General features: G+C 45.1%; 1 protein-coding gene across 2 annotated transcripts; it reads left to right on the top strand.

The window, feature by feature from the left end:
• The first annotated feature begins 586 nt into the window (after positions 1-586).
• SNX8 (sorting nexin 8) lies at positions 587-18,151 on the top strand. Of its 2 annotated transcripts, none has more exons than XM_066329741.1 (11): positions 587-635; positions 8,346-8,536; positions 8,992-9,109; positions 11,394-11,515; positions 11,886-11,966; positions 12,913-13,073; positions 13,471-13,603; positions 14,701-14,769; positions 15,535-15,684; positions 16,077-16,226; positions 16,966-18,151. In XM_066329741.1, the coding sequence occupies exons 1-11, from the start codon at positions 587-589 to the stop codon at positions 17,077-17,079; spliced, it is 1,338 nt and encodes a 445-aa protein (XP_066185838.1). In that variant the 3' UTR covers positions 17,080-18,151. The 2 variants fall into 2 exon arrangements, with proteins under 2 accessions (XP_066185838.1, XP_066185839.1); XM_066329742.1 differs by lacking the exon at positions 587-635 and adding an exon at positions 1,654-1,696.
• Positions 18,152-20,087: the final 1,936 nt, after the last annotated feature.

Raw genomic sequence — 20,087 nt, 5'->3', positions numbered from 1 at the left:
CCGGTCCTGGAGCCCTTTCAGGACAGAGTGGACGTGGCACTCAGTGCCGTGGCCTGGCTGACAAGGTGGCGTTTGGCCACAGGTTGGACTCGACGATTTCAAATTCTTTTCCGACCCAACTGTTGGTGTGATTATGTGACTGGAAACCCAAAGTACAGCCTCAACAGCTGATCTACTTTTCCCAGCGCACACGAAAGCCTCCCTGAAGTTCGCAACAACCTTCCTTTTCAGATTTCAAAAAATAAAGTAGTTATACTCCGGAATAATCCTGCATTAAACCCATGAGCCGATCACTTCTTACACGCTTTAAGACACTTGAGAGATGCGTTATTAACCCCGCAGCGGTTCAGAGGCGCTGGGAGCGATGCCGCCGGCGGCGGGGGCGGCTCGCTGTCCCTGCCGGAGCCCGTCCGAGCTGCCCCGAGCGGGGCCACCATCGCTGAGCGCCGCGACCCGACCCGTCCCCGCGGAGCCGAAAGCGGCGGCCCCCGCGCCCCCGGCCCCGCGGGAGGCGGCTCCGGCCGCCCCGCCCGCGCTGACAGGCGGGCGCTGCGGAGGAAGGGGAGGGCGGCCGGCCCGGCCTCACATGACCGCGGCCGCGATGGACGGCGAGCCGCCCGCGGGCACGGCCGCAGGTACGGGGGGATGCGGGACGCGAGTGGCGGGGCCGTGCCCGCCCGCCGCCGGCCCGGGGAGCGGCCGGGGCTCCGCGCCGGGCCGGGGCCGCGCTCCCCGCCGCAACCTGCGGGGAAGCGCCGCCGCCTGCCCCTCTTCCCCCGGGACCCCGCTGGCCCCGGCCCGCCCGGTGCGTGCCACGGCCGTGCCCCTCGGGGCTGACGGGGCTGACGGGGGTCCCTCCCCGTGCCCAGGTGCGGGGGGCGGCAGCGGCGGCGCTGGCGGTGCCCGGGCCGCTGCGGTGACCTGCCGCCGGGGAGCTGGCCGCGCTGGCCCCGCTGGTCCCGCTGGTGGCCGCGCTGGTGGCCGCGCTGGTGGCCGCGCTGGTCGCCGCGCTGGTGGCCGCGCTGGTCGCCGCGCTGGTCGCTGCCCGCAGCCCTTTTGCGGGGCTGGGCGTGGGCACGGGGCGCGGTCCTGAACTTCTCCCGTGGGGAGTGACGCTGCCGGGCGCTCCGGGCGTGCGGGACCGACTTTATTTCGTGCTTTATTTCCGTGGTGCCCGCCGAGGCGCGCTCCGCCGCGGGGCAGCGGCACGGGCGGTGCCGGGGAAAGCTCCCGGCGCTGCGGCTGCGGGAGCGTGCGGCTGGGGCTGCGATGAGCAAACTTGCAGGCAAATACTGCCAGCGCTTGTTGCGAAATGAGGGATGAGCGAGCTCCTGGGTGAATTGAGGGAATAACGCGTTAGGCTCCTTTAACTGAAGGAGACTTTAGAGGGCTCTCTAAACTTCTCTTTGAAGTGGCTGGAGTTTTGTACCTGCTCTGTGCATACCGTTTCTTAATTTCTTCTCAGTTTGGAAAGAAAACTAAATAGGTAAGCTCAAAGCCTGGAAAAATGGTTTGGTTGATTATATTTAGGATTCCAGTGTGAGTTTGCTCTTGGTAGGCCTGTGATGCTCCTGATGCAGATAATGCTTATAAATGAATTATTTTGGAATATTTCTGTCCAGGACTGATGTAACATATTGAACAGTCGCCTTTGTGGAAAAAATGTCCTACTGTACCAAAGAGAGAGCTTGCTCAGGTATGTCTGTTATGGGTTTGCCATCTGCTTCAGGAGCCTTAGAGAGATCAAGAAGTTGCTCCCAAGCAGAGAATTCTTGAACTGATTAGCTTCTGGTGATGGTGCTTCTGTACCTTTCTGATCTGCTCAGCCTTCTTTGGAAAACTTGGTTGTCTTTGGCAGAGATTTTATGGTGACCACTGAGAGAGGCTCTATAATGATTTTGACTAGAGAAAAGTAATGCTGTGAATGCAGCAATGTTTTTTTTATTTCTAGCATCGTAATGCAGGCTCAGTGATCTTTGAAGGTTCACACCCATATGTAATTTTTTTTGGGGGGGAGACCAGCAGCTTGTCAATGAGTGTTTTGAAAAGATTGAAGTATTCAGAGTAATGAGACTCCTGGCAGGTATCATTGCTGTCCCCCTCTGAGACCACATACAAATCCCATCTTTTTGATTTAGCAGAGTTCAAAGTACTTTTAATACAATTAAAGAGTAAAGAAAAATGAATAATATCCAGCATACAGAAGTCAGTTTTGCAGAGTGACTTTTATTGATTTTTTTGTTTTCCTTTTGCTTCCATGTGAGTCTGTTTTGCCACAGTTGCAGGGAGCAAATCCAGGTGTGTTGGCTGTGTGGGGAGTGAAGTGTCTCTTTTTCTTCTGATGGTAAACCTTGAGCTGTGTGTTCAGCCCGTGGGAGGGCTGTACACATTACAAACAGTATAATTTTGCACACAGCCACTGATTTCCTCCAGTCTTCAAGTTTTAGGGGTTGGTGCAGGCTGAGGGAGAAAAATGTACCAGTTCCAGACATGTGGAATTGGCACAGAAGAAGAGCTTTAATGATTGCTTTTCAACTGGATTTGGTATAAGAATGAGTTCTGACAATAAAATGTGTGAAAAGACAGTTGGGAGGCTGTGGTGTCTGGGGTGGGAATGCCATTTTTTAATGCTTAAATGGTGACATCAAGTTTTCCCCCAGTGTAATCAGAAGGGTGAGAAACATGTCAGGAAGATGAGAAGCAAAACAAAGATAAACAATTTCTTTTCATGGGATTTTCTTGACCTCTATAAGGACAGATGGTTGTGGAACCTTGCCAGTTTTGTAGTCAGGATGAAATGCCCTTGTGAAAGTTTCCCGGAGTAGTTGTTTGGGTTATTGCTTGCTGGGTTACATTTTTGGGTGTGAATTTTTACACTTCCAGCCTCTTTGTGAAAAATGATAGCTTAGCAGTCCTCCGCTGAGCACTGGGAACCAGCCCCAGTGAGTATTTGACTTTTTGTCTCTGTGATCTTAGGGCACATTCCTCGATGGATTTTTTTTTCTCTGCTAATCCTGTTACTTCTTCAAAGTAGCTGCATCTCACTTTATTGTGTTTGCTACAGCTGGAGTCTGTGGCTCATGGCTGGCTCGTGAATGGAATGTGTCCCTTGTATTCCCAGGCTTGGGAAATCAGATGAATCAGTTGATGATCCAACAGCACAGTTAAAAGAACAGGGCAATAGGCTTAAGGTTAGCTCTTTACACACAATAAATCTGTGTGACAGGTTGGTGTTGGTTTTTTTTTTCTGCTGGAGTGTGGGATTGTAGTAGTTGGAGAAGCAGCAAGAGGCCTACAGCTGCAGGGGACTGCAGAAATTCAGGTGCTTTTTAAATATTGTTAAATAAAGCTTAAATAGTCTCATCTGTTTTTGAGTTGAGGCGTTATCTTTCGGAGCACCAAGTGCTGAATAACTGTCTTAAACTTACTTGGAAAAAAACCCCAAACAGCCACCAAAAAAACCCCTCCCCAAACGAAAACCAAACAACCTGCAACACCAAAAAAAAAAAAACCAAAACAAGGGGAACTATAAAAGCCTAACTGAAGGAAAAATCCCCAGAAAACCCAGACTAACTAGTGCAGGGTAAATACTTGCCATCTGTGGTGATGGTGGTTTTTTTTTTTTATTTTAAGGAGAAAAACAAAATGTTGGAGCCTGTTTCCAGCATCTAATTTTATGATAGTGTGTGCTATTTTATCTTGTTTTGGCACTGGGTAGCTTGTATTTGCAAGGGAATTGTTGGGAAGGAGACTCTTAATTAGGGTGAAGCTAAATATGATAACTTTTCTTGTACCCAGTAAGAAATACAGACCTGCATTCCATGTTGGACACACAGCTGTGTAGCACTTAGCTTTGTCAAACTGATTCTTTTGCTTTTCTCCTTTTGGAGTAGGAATTGTGTAGTTTTAAATTCTTCAAAACAACCCAAAGAAATTGTGTGCCGATGTCTCAAAAAATACGTAAAGCCTTTAATAGGAAAAAAAGTTTTGTTTGCTTTGTCTTTTTTTTTTTTTTTTTTTTTTTTTTTGTGTGTGTGACTTCTGTTGTTATGTTCTCTTTTTTTTTAGGGGATTTCAAATTATGTAATATTTAAAAAAAAAGAAAACTAAGATGGGAGTCTGTTTGAAGTTGTAGTTGAATTCTGTACCAGCTTTCAGGGAGACCATTGTGGATGCTGGATTCTGGAATTATGGAGGAATGTGTTTGACACAATAAGGGGGAAAGGCATTTCCATAATTCCTGGGGCTTCTCATGAGAAGACAGAAAGGAAAAGAAAATGTTGTGAATGATATTTAAATTGCTGCTTTAGTATTCCTGGCTCAGGAGTTGGTAGTGGCGCCCTCATTTTTTTTCCGGGGTGAAATCTGAGGTATCTGTGTGCAAAACCAGTCAGGTTTCATGTTCCCTTGCATTTCCTGTGGGTTGGATCCCCTCTGCTCTGCCCAGCTGTGGCCTGGGATGATGGAGCAGAGATCTGAGCTGTTTTTCCTGAACATTTTGCTTCCTTACAAGCTCCTTTCTCCTTCTAGTGAATGTGCCACTAATATAACAAGTAATTCTGTGACACCATCTACTTAGGCATGTCTAACAAATTTATCTGATCAGCACCTGGCGTAATAAAGAGTTGGTAGCATCAGCCATCTGTGAAATGGAGATAAGGCCTCCAAATTTGATTGACAGAACTTAATCAGGGAAGGGAGATCGATGTTGTGATTTACCACCTGTGCTTCCAGCCCTGGCATCTCTCTGCTGTCTGTGCTTACTCACATGTGAAAACTCTGTGCAGTTGTCCAGGGACTTGGAATTTGGCCCTGGCTTTCATAAGTGCATGATTTTGGAAATTTGGATGGAGGAAACTGGTAACTCCATGGAGGGCAGATTGCTGCCCAGTTGTATCAGTGGGGTAATGAACATTGAACGCTGACTAAAGCATGAGACACATGGTATGAAGTAGAGAAATTTTCTGTTGCAGTTGTTCTCTGGGTGAATTTCTCAACTCCCTTCAGTCCAAAGGCTACCTGACTTGTTAAAAAAAAAAAAACAAAAAAACAAACCCAAGTGAAAACACAGTGTTTTCATAGCTGTTTTCTTTTACAACCAAAGGAAAAACTAGGCCATGCTTTGAATGCTTCTTCAAACTTCTCGTTCTTGTCATCTTGTTGTCTTCTTGTTTGCTTATGTATGTTTATATGTATTATTTTTAACTTTTGTATCAACTTGTTTTCAGTTGTATCAGGTCACTTCCTGGTATCTTATTGACAACAGATTGAGAAGCTGCTGTAGCAAAAGCCTAGCTTGTAGGAAAAAACTGATTTTTATTTTGTCTGCTTCCCAGTATTCCAGGGGATCATTCCATACCTCATTTCTGTATCCACTTGCTGCTCTCTCTGTATAAACTTTACTAGATAATGATCTGCTGAAACCAAAGGGAATGTTTTCAAAATTAGCTGTTCTCCAGCAGAGAGTGCGTGATGGGGAGCGTTAAGTGTTCTGTTACAATGCATGTAAATCCTTTTACTGGCTGAACACAGGAGCTCATACCAATGAGTTCCCATTATTATCCACCATTCCTGGCCGCGGCTCTTGAGGCTGTTCCCAAATAGGCTCTTTAGGAAGTCGAATGAAAAATGGGCTGAAGAACAGCTCCAGTGTATATTACTCTGTAGGGTTAATGTTAATGCCATGATAAGCATTTCCTAAAGCAGGTTAACAGCTGTTCCCAAGTAATTTTATTGTATTCTCAGACCAGTGTTTGTGGGTGTAGATTCACTCTGAGTAACTGTCTTGTTGATACCAGACACACGGAGGTTATTAATTAAACAGTAATTATTCAAACTTGTTTGCATGGTTGTCTGGTTTGTGTGATTTCACACATTTAGACAAGGTTGAGATGTAAAGAAGCACCAGAATATTTCAGGGAGAGCCATGAGTGTGAACTGCTGATAAACTGCAGGCATGTCCTGTAGGTGATTTTTCGAAAGCAGATTTAGAGAAGAACTTGATAAAAACTGGGGAGGAATTACCAAGACAAGAGCAACACGTGTCAATTGTCAAAGGACTGTGGAGTCTTGCCTGGTAGGGCATCACTCTGTAGGTTTCTTACTGGGTGATGAGGTGCAGATCTGTAATGAACTTTAGAGTCCTCAGCATCAGGTTGGTTCTGGCACTCACAGATGAAACACTGAGGGTTTCATGGTTCACCCTGTACATCTTTTCTGCTCATACCTATCTCTTGCCTTTGGGGTTTCAGCAGTTTACCAGACAATGCCGAGCCCTGGTTCAGGGACTGGTTTGTGCTGTTGGTTGTCCAGCAGAAAGATGGGAAGCAGAGACAGTGACTCAATAGGCAGGAGGAGATGTTGTGTTAGTACAGATTGGCACTGCTTGGGGAATTAATTGGGGTGCATTTTGAGTAGACCCCTTTAGGGGAGGCCTCTGCAGTGGCTGAGCTGCACAGAAGGTTCTGGAGTTCTCTGGAAGGATGTGTGTGTGTGTGGTTGGAAGAGTTACAACATCTGCTGTCTCATGTCTCATTTCATTGGAGTGTCTTGAGCAGTTAGACCCAAGAATTACAAGGGTGGGCACCCAGGGAACTGCTGCTCTGGATATCCAGGATGCCTTGTGCTCTGCAGACATTGTCACTCCATCCAGCAGTATCCCGTGTCAACACTGAATTAGCTTGTAGTATTTTACTGCAAATTTCTGGCAGGTAGCTGGAAATTTTTAGGAGCTGCTACAGAGGTGGGGTTAGCAGGTGATATGTCTATTAAAGCAGAGGTGTTAAGACTTGCTTCTCTGAGTCACATTAGGAGGAATCTGAAGCCTGATGAGGCGTGTGGGATAAGGCCATTTGTCCTGGATTTGGTTTGGTTTCATGAAGCCATTTTATGGAACACATAGCAAAGTGTCTGTTACGAAGTCATAAATCTGAGGAATTAAAGATTGCTTGTTTTCCCCATTTATGAGTGCCTAGGGCACATGAAGGAGCAGGTGGGAAATCCTTATCAGGAGGAGGTCAGGGCTCTCAGGTTAAGGATATGACTTCTTATCTTCCGTGAGTTAATCTGTTACCCAGTTAACAACTTCTTGAACTATGTATCAGAGCCTAAAGAAACCTTCTTGCTTCCCTAGTGTTACTGCCTATGTTATCAAAATTGCAGATATACTTCATAACTTCTGCACAATGGCAAGGAAGGGATAATGGATCCTACCTGGCTTTTCTAGGTACTTTCCATCGGTGGATTTGACTTGCTTTGTAAAAGAGCTTGTTCACAGTGTGCCTCTTACAGAGAGGAAGCAACAGACCTGCTCCAGACTGGAGAGCAGAGCTCAGCTATGGGGTGAAGAGAGTCCAGGGTTGCACCCTGGTTTTTCACACTGTTTCCTGTGTGTGGAATGGGTAGAAAAGAAAGGATTGCTTTGAAGAACGATGTAAGCTTAGTTTGCACTCACATAATAGATGTAGTTATGAAGTTGGGTTGAGATAACAGGCTGCAGTCAGGCACTTGATAAGAGAACAGTCTGAGTCATCAGCTTGGCCCCTGCTTTGATGTCGTTTGTCCCCTGGGGCCACATTCTTAAGACCCATCTTTTTTCACTTCTGCATCTGTCTGAGAATCAGTTACTGTCCAAAGTTGCCCAGTTATGGTCAAATTCACTGTCAAAAGCTGTTTTCTAGCTACAAGCAGTGGAAGAGAATAGGTAGGTTTGAAAGATTTTGCCACAGCTTGCTGTGGTTGAGGAATTGTCAAGTTGTAGGAACCTTTTCCCTCTGCTTTGGAACTTAACTATGTTGACACAGTAAATTATTGTAATTCACGCTCACTGTAGCACACTGTCACAGAGTTTAATAAAATTATGTCAAATGAAGTGTCTCCTTCCTTCGTAATGATGTGCAAAATTAATGGATTAAATTTCTGCAGCAGGGTAAAACGACACATTTTCCTTTCCTTCCATGAGCTGTTCTAGGCAGGATCCAAAAGTGCTGAGCAAGGGTTTCGTTCGTTTTGGCAGATCCTGCTGTGGTGGGAGCTGGACAGACAGGAAATGCAGGCCTCTCAGCTGATTCACAGAACAAATTCGGCCTGTGATGATTCTTTGCTTAGTGGAGATGTGTCTGTGACTCGATATAATTGGTGGTGCTGCTGGGTGTTGTGAGCAGGGAGGCACCGGCGATGTGAACGTGTGTGGAGCAGCATAACCTCCCAGGGGAGTGGCCTGGCTGGGCTTCTGCTTGTGTTGCACCACTCTGGGAGCACCGGGCAAAGGAACAGAATATTTTAAGGCTACTTCTTTTACTATATCTTATCAGGTCTACTTTTTTTTTTCTTTTTTTTTCTTCTAGATTTGGCAAAGCCTCCAGTAAATGAACCCAGGGAGCCGGAACAGTTTCTGATGCAGACGCCCCAGGGAAATCCACTGCTGCTTTCCCACACCCTGCAAGAGCTATTGAGCAAGGATAGTGTGCAGGTGGAGCTTATACCTGAGAAGAAGGGCCTTTTTCTGAAACATGTGGAATATGAGGTTTCCAGCAAGGTAATGTGAACAAGCTGTGGGCTTGGTGAGACTGTGTCCTCCTAAGAAAGTCTGTGCAGTTTCTGCTGGCCAAGTCCTGAGTGATTTAGATGTGCTGGGTGATGCTGGTTGTAAGTAGACCAGTGGTGTGGGCTGAGTTTTAATGCAGTAGCACTGGGCCTTCCTGGCTTGGGCCTCTGTAGCATGGCCCATCTAGCAGAGCTCTGAAGGATGGTCTGCAGGTTCCCTTGCTTGAAACCTGAGCTCTGTACAAAAGCAGGTGTATGACGATGAAAACGGAATGGTTTTGTAACAAAAATTGGTGTAGGTAGCTGGATATTTCAAACTGTTCTGAGCTAGTGAAGAAATTGTATTCACAGTGAAAAAAAAAAAAAAAAAAACAAACCAAAAAAAACCACCACGGTGGAGGTGCTGCTGTCTGAGCTGTGCATTGATTTATCCCGTGTCACCTGCAGAGGTTCAAGTGCTCGGTGTACAGGCGATACAACGACTTTGTGGTGTTCCACGAGATGCTGCTGCAGAAGTTCCCCTATCGCATGGTGCCAGCCCTGCCCCCTAAGAGGATGCTGGGAGGTAAAGCTGCTTCTTCCTTTGGGGCTGCAGGGGTTTTGCTTCAAGGTGATACTGTTGGGAAGAAGTGTTCAAAAGATCTGAAGTCTTGGCCTCTGCCTGGCTCAGACAGCAGCTCTGAGGTTGTAATACACACTTTGGAGGTGTGAATTATTGCCGTGCTAGGGATTCCTCTGGGTGAGATATGAATGTGGAATTTCAGCGGGGTTCCTTCCTGTGGAATTTCAGTATTTAGTGATTTTTCTTAATAAGATTTTAGCGTAGCTCTACACAAGAGCAGGGCAGAGCTTCAGGTGTTACCTCTTAGAAAAACAGGTTGTGGTGATCATTGTTTAGTGGTGAACTGTATCCAGCCTAAATGGAATCAGTGTCAGTTCATTCAAGTATACTTTACCAGTTAGACTAGAAACCAAGAAGTATCCTGAGACAAAAGGCATATCAAAGCTCCTTCAGGGACATTTTTTCATTAATCTCAAATATGGACGCTGGTTTTAAGCATTATTATTTCAAAAGTTGTAAAACTGTATAAAATCCTGTCTAGTTTAATACTTTATCTGTGAAAGAACAAGCTTTTCAGTGTCTTCTCTCCTGCTCATGGTGCTGAGTTCACTGTGATTCAATAAATAATTTCATTGAGGAGTCCATGTATTGCTCCAGTAAAGCAGAATTAATAAACGGTGAGCAGGGCAGGGTGTATAGTGAACTGGAGCAAAGCAAAATCACCCCCCTGAAAGGCTTCAGTGGTCATATATTTTTATGATGGAATGTGAATTGCGAAGACTTTTTTTGAGAGGTTGTGAAACCCGTGTGTGAATTTAACCTGATTCGGTGTTCTCAGCCACAATTTCCACTTCATGCAACACCTGTGGGCAAAGAGAACCTTCTCTGATTAATCTCAGTGGACAGAGGATGCTTGGAAAGAAGCTGCTGATATCTGTCACTTGTCAGGGACTGTTATTTCCTTGCATTACTGGTGTGTTGATGTTTCCCTGCATTCACTGGTGCGTTTCTTCCCACACATATCACAACTTCAGGAAAAAAACCGATAGGATTAGTTCCCAAACTGTGCTAGGAGAACAGTTCTAGTACAGTGCAAAGCTGTGATAAGGCAGAGAGTGCTGATTGCCTTTAGGCCAGTGACTGCATACAGAAGAGCTGTGGAGGTGGGTTTAATGGAAACTGCAAACAGGAAAAAGGAAAGGGGACGGGTAGTTCTTGTTTCTGAGTAGATTAATGGGCTGACAAATGGTGTTGGCAGGACACAGGATTTGATGGATTAGTGTAGATGAGTGACTCGTGGAGCCTCCAAGTCCCAGAGCTGGATGGACAAAGCTCTGTGCTTTGTCTTTGGTGTGGCCCTCTGCTGAGTTACGTGGATCCCAGTGGGGATCTGCTCCCCTCCATCTGTCAGGTGGAGATGGATGACCTGCTCTGCTGGTTTGGAGGACAGCAGCCATCTGAGGCAGATCCTGTGGGAAGTGTGTACAAAACTTCAGAAATGTCCGTGTGGGTTAAGTGTGAGCCAAGCAAAACCAAGATCTGCAACCCCAATGGCAGAAAAATGACTTGTGGGCAGTGCTGTACTGAGGATCACCTGTGAGAGTCCTCAGAGGCAGCAAACTGCCAGCTTAAAACTGTGGCAAAAGAGTAAAACTCCTTCATGATATGAGAGTATTGTCATGGATAAGGGCATTCCTTTAATTTCTTTCTATGCTGCTTTCTTTCCCTTCAGACTTCGATTTTATTTTTTATTGTTCCTGAAAAACTCCAGGAACTTTGATTTACTTCCTTGCTGCAGTTGTTGCCAGATTGAAAATCCTCCTGTTTCAGCAAGACAAGCGGAGCTTTTTTAGTTTGACAAGTAAAGAGTCTGGATGGGTGTATTGCAGATTGCTGTGCGAGTCTTCCAAAGTACTTTTTGATGTCTTGCATGAAAAGGATGGATGGTGACCCCAGGAGTCCCAAACAGGCTGGGATCTCCTCTGTGGGATTGATTCAGAGGAAGAAGAATCTCTGTAGACCCACAGTTTGTACGTGGAGGTTCCAGGCCTTAGGCTTGGTTGTTTGTCCTTCCTCCCTGTTCTATCCTGTTCTACCTCTACAGCTGTGTGTGCTGGGTTTTGGTAAAAGGTAAAGAACACTTGATGGAATATTTGTTCAGGTGGGAAAGGTCTGGTTTGGTGAGCTGACAGGCTGTAACCATTCTTTGGGTTTTGTTGCAGTGCTTTTCCCTTTCTGAGATGTGACATGAGGGGCATTAATCTCAGTGTCATGTTTCCTCCTGCAGCTGATCGAGAGTTCATAGAATCGAGGAGGAGGGCGCTGAAACGATTTATAAACCTGGTGGCTCGACATCCCCCTTTCTCAGAAGATGTGCTCTTGAAACTCTTTCTGTCCTTCAGTGGCTCAGTGAGTGTGTGTTAGCAATAGTCCTGAGCTTGTGTGTCTTGCTGTAAGTGCCTGGCTGGGCACAGCATTCAGAATTGCTGTTAACCTACATGGCTTTGCTCCCTGGGATGCAGGGAATTTTCTCTCAGTAGGTGTTTCCACAGTGGAAAGTGGAAGGTAATTTCACTCAATGCCAGGAGTGTAGCATTTTGAAAATTATAACTGTTCGTAGGGGAACAGAGATTATGCTTTTCCTTAAATTAAACTCAACCAGGGTAAATCTGTATCTGCTGAGTTGTGCCTCGCTGCTGCAATTTATCTGAGACCTGCATGAACTGCCTGTATTTTTTCATTGTTCTTTCATGCTCATTTGATTCTGTATTTTCTCCAGGACGTACAGAATAAGCTAAGGGAGTTGGTCCAGGGAGTAGGAGATGAATTTGTGACTTGCAGATTAGCTACCCAGGCCAAGGTATGTATATGAATTTCTTGCAACATGTTATTCTGGTTTTAAATGGCTTTCTTCTCCAAGGGCTTCAGTTATGACATCTGTGCAGTGATGGAGACCTTAGGTAGGAGAGAGTTGTTTCCAGAGTTTGAAGGACTTGTAATTTTATTGAAAAGATCAAATAAACTTTTAACTCCTAAGGGCCTGGTATTTCTATCTAAATTCTGGCTGATGAGTATGATATAGATGAAACAATGAATCCTGCTCAGAACGTGTTTCCCTGTAATTACTTGTACTTGCATAACAAACAAATGCACAAATTGCACAATTTAAAAGGTAATGTCTGGATTGATGTCTTTCCCTTGTGCTCATGCCCTCATTCTGTCTGTTGTCCTCTCCCTGTGGGAGAGCAGTTTGGACTGTTATGGAAAAGTTAGTTATAAGTTCTCCATATCTGTTTATCCCAGTGATTAGTGCTATGACAAGTTTTAAGTACACATCCACTGTGTTCATTGAGCAATTTCAAAGCAAGTTGTTGTTCAGGTTCCTGCAATGTTTGCAGGTTTTGCAACTAGAGCTTAATTCAGGATTTTACCAGTGATAAACTGGTCAAAAAGAAGCTGAACTTTCAGTTCATGCTTGACTTTACTGGGCTGGGAGTTACCAGAAGGATCAGATCATAACCTGGGAGTTTGAAACATCAGAAACCCTCTTTTAACTACACAGAAGAATTGCAGGTTTTGCCAACCCTGTTTACACTGGGTATTTGAACCTCTTTCTGCCTCTGAAAATTAGGGCTGTTTGTGTGATGTGTGACATGTGACTTGGACACCCAAATGGGAGACTGAGCTCTGCAGAGTTAGTGGAGCACAAGTGGGAGAGAGTGAGCACAGGAGGGAAGCCTGTCCCTCTCTGCAGACTGTGGTGTGCCTCTGACTGATCCCCCAGTAATCCCTCTGTACTCCTCCAGGACTACCTCCCAGCTGACATTCAGGCGCAGTTTGCTGCCAGCAGGGAGCTGATCAGGAATATTTATAACAGCTTTTATAAGCTGCGGGACCGCGCGGAGAGGATCGCGTCCCGCGCCATCGATAACGCCTCCGACCTCCTCATATTTGGGAAGGAGCTGAGGTAGGTTTGGAGGAACAAGGTTTGCTGATTTCTACTGTTCAGAACTCAAAACTGTTGTAAAGTTTACCTGCAAATGGTCTGGTAAAAATGGGTATTTCAGTGCATGCTGTGAGACATAATCAATTTTTATTCTATTAAAGAAAGAAATGCATGCTTTCCACTAAGGCTTCATTCCCTAGCGTGTGAGGAAAGAACACAGAAATACCTTCACATTGAGGTCCTTGTGTTACTGTCTCTGTCCCCAGCATGTACACAGTTAACTCTGCATTTGTGATGGGACAGTAGTAGCTCAGCACTGTGAGCTATTTAGACCGATGTGAAACTGCTCTCTGCAAATAACTTTATCTACTCCGTGGAATTTGTCTCCTAGATGTGACCATTGCTTATCTCCTTGCAGTGCTTTGGGCTCAGACACTACCCCACTTCCTTCCTGGGCTGCTTTGAATAACAACACATGGGGGACTCTGAAACAAGCCTTGAAGGGTCTGTCTGTTGAATTTGCACTTCTGGCAGATAAGGCTGTGCAGCAGGTAAGTCCTTTACTTTTGTCTTTTTTTTTTTTTTTTTTTCTTTCTGTAACATGAATTAGGTACACTGTTGCTCTAAATTTCATCTTAAATCATGAGCTCTGTGGACATAAGCCCTTCAAGAGTTAAGAGGGAGATTGCAGTCCAGACTCACATCCTTAACTAACAGCCTGCTTGTTCAAGCTTGTGTGAAATACCTGGACTGTGTTTGAATGGGGAAAAAATGTAACAGGCAAGGGAAAGGAAGGAAAAACCTGCTTTCTTTCTTAATTTTTTATGGTTATTGCACACATTAAGTTCACTACTAGGGTAAGCTGTCTAAAAGTGCTGTGTTCCATTTTAATAATCTGCTACAGAGAACCCAGAATAACTTCCTTCTGAGTCAATTTTTCACATTCATGTACTTAAACATTACATGAGAATCAGTCAGACAGAAACACCACATTCTGGTCTAAGGTACAGTGTGGTAATGACTGTCACAATGATGTGAGAACACGACAGGCTGGGAAGGAAAAGTTAATAGTTTTGTCTTCAGTGCTCTTCATCTCATTGTGTTAAAATGCTCAGTGTGCTTTTGTAGATCAGTCAGGCCAGGTCTCTTTCTCTGGAGTTTACGCTCCAGAGAGCTCAATTGATACAGGAAAAAAAGGAGTATTCTGTAAAATCATAAAAACTGGTAGTGATATTTGTCTTGGTGTCTCATCTCTGCCTTCTGATGCATGAACTATTACAGGCAACATGCAGGTATTTGGAGTTTTAATGGATTAGTTATCTTGTAGGAAGGGAGGATGAAAGATTGGAGGAATCTGCAAGAGCAAGGAATTCCAGGCAGAGCGTGCTGAAAGGGCTGACACGCAGGCCTGTGAAACCAACTCCTCTTGTTCTAAAGATCAGTCAGTTGGAAAAGCTGTTCCTGCCTCAGTCAGGCCTTTGTTCTGCACACTGAAGACTAAACACTCCAGTGCCATGGGAGAGATTTTTGATGCAGTTGTGTAAGCGCTGATGTGCCTGGAGAGAGCAGAGAGAGCCTGTGTGCTGTCGGGGGGTGAAGGGCTGTGATGCCAGGCTTACGTAAAATGTACTTTTTCCTTGTTTTCTAGGGTAAACAGGAAGAGAATGATGTGGTGGAGAAGTTGAACCTTTTCCTGGATTTACTCCAGTCCTATAAAGTGAGCTCTGCTGTTCTGCCAACAAGAAAGTTGTTTAGAGCAAGCTTGTGCTCTTTAGAGGGTGTAACGCCAACTGGATGGAAAACTGTCTGTGAGGCCAGTTCAGAGGCAAACTGGGCATCTGGCAGAGGGAGGGGAGTGGCTGTTGGCCATAAGGAGCTCTGTAGCCTTCCTGATCAGCTCATCTGATGATGAGAACTTGCCAAAGAGAAAACTCTGCAAGGAATTTAAAAATACGACTGTTAAACTGTATGGATCAGCTGACTTTTTGTTTTTAGATTTGGCTGCTTTTGAGTCAAAGCATGAAATAGATTGCTACTGACTTCCTCATGAAGACCTGAGTTCAGTTATGAATGAAAGGATTTTGTTAATATGAATCTTCTGGTCAGCAGTATGTGGCAGCCTCTCCTGATATTCCCAGGCCAGGACTGAACTTGAAGGACTTGAGCCAGCACTTTAATTAATTGCCAGCACTTAATGCTGAGAAGGTCAGGAAAGATAAGAGGCCTGTTAAGATCCAAAATGTTGGCAGAAGTGATGCTCCAGGTTGCCTCTCAAGCTCACTGGTCTGGGTTCAAGCAATTTTGTTTCTTAAATCCTTAGCTACTGGCATTTTTTTACCCTCTTGAAAGCCAAGGAGCAAAACTCTGCAGTGTAGAAATGACACGAAGTGTGACCACAGTGTGTGTGTGTTCCTGATGTACTTGGCTGTGTGTTTGCTGACTCTTGGCTCCCACTGCACACTTGTTTTCTTTTCCCATGAAGGACCTGTGTGAAAGGCACGAGAAGGGGGTATTGCACAAGCACCAGCGAGCGTTGCACAAATACAGCATGATGAAGAAGCAGATGATGAGTGCCACTGTGCAGAACAAAGAGCCAGAATCGGTGGAGCAACTGGAGTCTCGGATTGTGGAGGTAGGGCAGGCACCTGGGAGAGCAGAGGGTGGCACTGGGCTCTGCAATGGTGCTGCTCTGTAACTCAGTCACATTTGCAGAAAGTTTTTGGTTGAAAGGGTAGCCAGTACTTTGGGAAATCTGTGCTACCCACTGTGCCACGTGGAAAATGTGTTAGTTTTCCTCAACACTTGTTACTGGCTCTCTGGCAGCACGTCATTTGCAGGAGCTGTGGGAAGCAGCAGTCTGCATGATGGAAAGGGCAGTTCCTGTTGTATCAAATGGGAAAGGAACTGCTTTTTTTTGGTTTTTTTGGTATGTGTTTGAATTGCTGGTATGGGGAGGAATGCTGTTTTCTCCTGTTTCTCCTTTCTCCCACCCTCTTCCGGGTCACTGAGTTCCTCTTCTTTCAGCAAGAAAACGCGATCATAACCATGGAGCTGCGGAATTACTTCTCCCTGTATTGCCTGCATCAGGAGACACAGCTCATCCACATCTACCTGCCTCTCACATCTCACATTCTGGGGGCCTTTGTCAACTCCCAGATTCAGGGTCACAAAGAGGTGAGTTCTAGACTGTGTCCTTTTTCCCAAAACACAAATGAGGATTTGAGTGGATTTGTTTTCACCCATTGGCCTTCACCCTGCAATCATCTGTGCAGTTGGGTTCTCTCATAATTTAGGAAGTTACCTGAGGTTTTTTCAGTTTGAGTAGAGGATTAAGGTTGGCCTCTAACCCCACTAAAAGATGGTATCTTCTTGCAGCAAGTTTTATCTTTTTTTCTCTCATCTGTAGTTGGCCTTACCCTGTGAGTAGTTCAAAAAGACCCAACCATTAAATCTCTACTCTGTAATGAATGATGCATGTTTGCTAGAATATCTAGGTTTTTTTCTTGAGCTACACAGAAATTGTGTGACAAGAAAACTTCCCAGGTTTTGCTCTAAAACTTAGAAGCTCCCTTTTGTTAAACTCTAAGTAAGGGCTTTAACATTTCCCCATATACAGACTTTTTTGCTTTGGTTCTGTTAGAAAAGTCTCTTTTCCTTCAGCTCCCTTCCATCCCTTCAGTGAAGGAATTTGATGAAGGGAAATCTCCCTCCCATACAGGCTCAGGAAAATGTTCATAGAGCTGCACATAGCTGTGATCTAACAAGAACAGTCTGGGTCCTCTGAACTTCCTGAAAATACTTCAGCAAATTTGTATTGTGCTTCTGAGTGCCCAATTCTGCTTGTAAAATTCTGTGTGGTGAGATTGTTACCTGCTGTGTGGTCATGTCTGCCTTCTCTCCTTCTCACTCCCAGATGAGTAAAGTTTGGAATGAATTGAAGCCGAAGTTGAGCTGCCTTTTTGTGGGATCCAGCAGTATGCCAACTCCACCACTGTCACCTCCAGAGGGAAACTTCTTTTCCAATTAATGTTCCGAGCATCCCACATGGAGCAAGAAGGGCAATCAGCGAAGGGGTGGGACCTCTACCTCCAATGAATCCTCCAAACAGCTATTTTTTTTTTAATATTGCTGCTTTCAGCTGCTCTCTGATTTAGACAGACTGGATGTGGGGCAGAACATGCGGATCTAGAGACAATTTTGTAATTTTGCAATGCCCTGGGGCAGAGCTGATGTTCATAATCCTGCAGACACTCCTCTTGGGGTTTGGGATATGGCCTGGCACAGCCAGTGCTGCAGTGTTGTTGCTGAGGCCTCTGCATCTTGTACTCGCAGTCCTCCGATCATGTTTATCTGCAGCTGTGCTGACACATCTCTGCACGTCTCTGAAGTGCTGAGATGAACAGGATAGCTGAAGCACTTGCTTGTAGTGGAGATAAATTGCTTTTTATGCCTTGGAGGGCCTGTGTTAGGGACGTGTGTGCATAAGGAAAGCTGAAAGCCATCCCCCATCCCACTGTAGGTGTCTGGATTTGATTTCTTACTGCTAGACCTTAGCACAAAATGGATGAAGTGGTTGGATTTTGTAACCCAGCTGGGCAGGGGTCAGTGCTGCTGTGTGGCAGGGATTTTCCTGATGGTGCTGGATGGACTGTATTGTCAGTGTGTTTCCCCTCAGGGTTGCAGGGCAGCCTGGGGACTTGCTCATATTTTTCAGTTTGGGGCCAAAGACAGCTGGGATCAGGAACTCAGAGGAGTTTGCCTGGCTTAAATGAGAAAGTAATTGACAAAAACACTCCTTAATTGTATGCCACTCCTACTACAGGAGCAGAACAGCTACAAGGTAGCTTGTTTATTTCTTCTGGAGGTTCTGACCTCCTCCTGGTGAGTAGCTGTTCAGATCTGTTGGAGAGCTGCTGACCCAAAGGCTGGTGTTTTCTTCGGTGTAATATCAGAAGTACCCTGTTGCACCAGCAGGCTGGAACACAGTGCTGATAAAGTTCATTCGCAAAAATTCAGTATTATCAGGATGTTACTGTCATTCTTCCTGGCTGTGGGTAGCATTGCAGTGTGTTTGTTTGTGAAGGAGAGTAGACAATTAAGTGAAAGTTCTCATCTCTAAAAATGCCACAGCCCTTGGTAATGGGGTTTTCAGAATGGTTTGTGGTTGTGATAAAGGGACTAAGCATTCTCCATTTTGTATTTCCAGTGGCTTTCTCTCGGGAGGCAAAGAGGGAGAATGTGCATATTGTGTTACCTCAGGGGAAATGGTGCACATCCTCCAGAGAAACTGATAATCAGACTGCAGACATCTGCAGCAAAACTCTGTGTGGACAGAACTTGACTTCTCTGGGGCCAAAATAGCTTCCAGAGGGGAATTTGTGACTTTGCTTCTTAGCATTTTCCTTGAATGGGTAAAAAAAGGAAGCACATTAACAAGGATGAGTGCTTTCAGTTAAATTGGAACATTACAGTATTTTCCCACTAGGGAACTTCCCCATTATCAGGAAGTATATTTAAATCCTCCAATCACAAAAGCCGTTTTGGTTTTTTTTTTTTTTAATTTAGAAATTTCAGCGCAACATGAAACTCTTCCTAGGCCAGGTGGAAATTCTGGATTAGGTTCTTCAGCTGGGAGCAAGATAAGTTATTTGCCCAGTTTCAGGAGACTGAATAACCATTACTCAGTCTCAAAATGAAGTAAATACATTGCTGTGGGTGAATTCCTTGAGTGCTGGGCCTTAAGCAGTGTGTAGCCAACCTTGCACAGAATGCATTAAGAGTTTTTTTCCAACAATTCAAATGTTAACTGACTTTCCTCCTGCACATGGGCCTTGTCCAGTGAGACAGATGAACTGCAAATGGCTGTGACAGATTTGATTCTCTCCTGGATATTTCCTAAGTGATGCAGAAGAAATTCTGCTCACAAGCTGGAGCAAACTGTCAGGGGAGGGAAATGTTTCTACAGTCCAGTTACAGAGAAGATATCATCTCAGGCATGGCACAGCAGGTTTTTCTGCTTGACCTTGTCTTGATTAGGAAGATGGTTTGTGGTTCAGGTGTGGAAAGTGTGTTTTCCATGCTCTTCACTCCTGCATTATCAGAAGGTGCTGGCTGCTTATGGCTGCCTTAGTCTCGGCACCCATCCTCCCTCATTTATCTTTGTTTGCCTGATGTGGTGAACAGTGAAATTGAGAAAATGCTGTATGTTTTGGGGCAAGATCTGATAATTTATGATGGGTCTCATATGTTACTTGTTTGACTGGGCAGTGTTCCACAGGAATGCTTGCAAAGGACTAGCCCGAATGGAACTTTGCACTTCTCACTTAGAAAAAACCCCAAATTTGAACTTGATTTAAAATCAAAAAACAACCCCCACCCCCAAAAGCAAACATCAAAATAACATTAGAGCTTTAGACTAACTCCTCTTTCCTGTTCACCTTCAAGCACAAATTGTACAGTCCTAGTGCAGAGAGTGTAACAAGACAGAGACACACCACAGGACCTGTAAAGAAACTGAAATTATGTTGTTTTGAGAAACACCCCATTCCTCCATTGTCAGCTCTTGTGTCTTTGAGGGGAGATTTGGGGGTGGGCTTTTCTTGTTTTGGTTTTACTCTGTTCACCAGGTATTTCAGAACTGAGGCCCAGTATTCTCAAACCTGATCCAGCTGCTGGCACTTTGAGAGTTTATTTCATACTGGACTGTCAAGCTTCTGTCTCACTCCTAAACACATGCAGACACTATTTCATACAACCCTTAGTTTGCAAACCTTTCTTCTGGGAGGCTGGTCAGTGTGCAAACAGCACTGTTTGTTTACCTCAATGTGTGAGGGATTTCCTTCCTGTCTTTGTTATGACCAGTTTATGGATCTGTCAGACTCCGAGGGCAGCATCAAGCACAGCTTCCTTCCTCCAGAGGGAAGCAGCAGGGACTCCAAGGATCCATTGAGCTGACTTCAGCTGTCTGTCTGCCCTAGCCAATGTGGGGAAGACAGTTGTGGTTACCTCCGTGCTCTTGCCTTCTGCAGTAAACAC

This window comes from Sylvia atricapilla, chromosome 15 (genome assembly GCF_009819655.1).
Source record: "Sylvia atricapilla isolate bSylAtr1 chromosome 15, bSylAtr1.pri, whole genome shotgun sequence".
Classification (NCBI taxonomy): Eukaryota; Metazoa; Chordata; class Aves; order Passeriformes; family Sylviidae; genus Sylvia; species Sylvia atricapilla.
This window is presented reverse-complemented; position numbering and strand designations above follow the sequence as displayed.

Bases quoted from the DNA above. Each gene is read 5' to 3' on its own strand.
- SNX8 (XM_066329741.1), top strand. From the start codon at position 587: ATGACCGCGGCCGCGATGGACGGCGAGCCGCCCGCGGGCACGGCCGCA. The intron at 9,110-11,393 runs GTAAAGCTGCTT...TTCCTCCTGCAG, and splicing joins CCCTAAGAGGATGCTGGGAG to CTGATCGAGAGTTCATAGAA. The intron at 13,074-13,470 runs GTAGGTTTGGAG...ATCTCCTTGCAG, and splicing joins ATATTTGGGAAGGAGCTGAG to TGCTTTGGGCTCAGACACTA.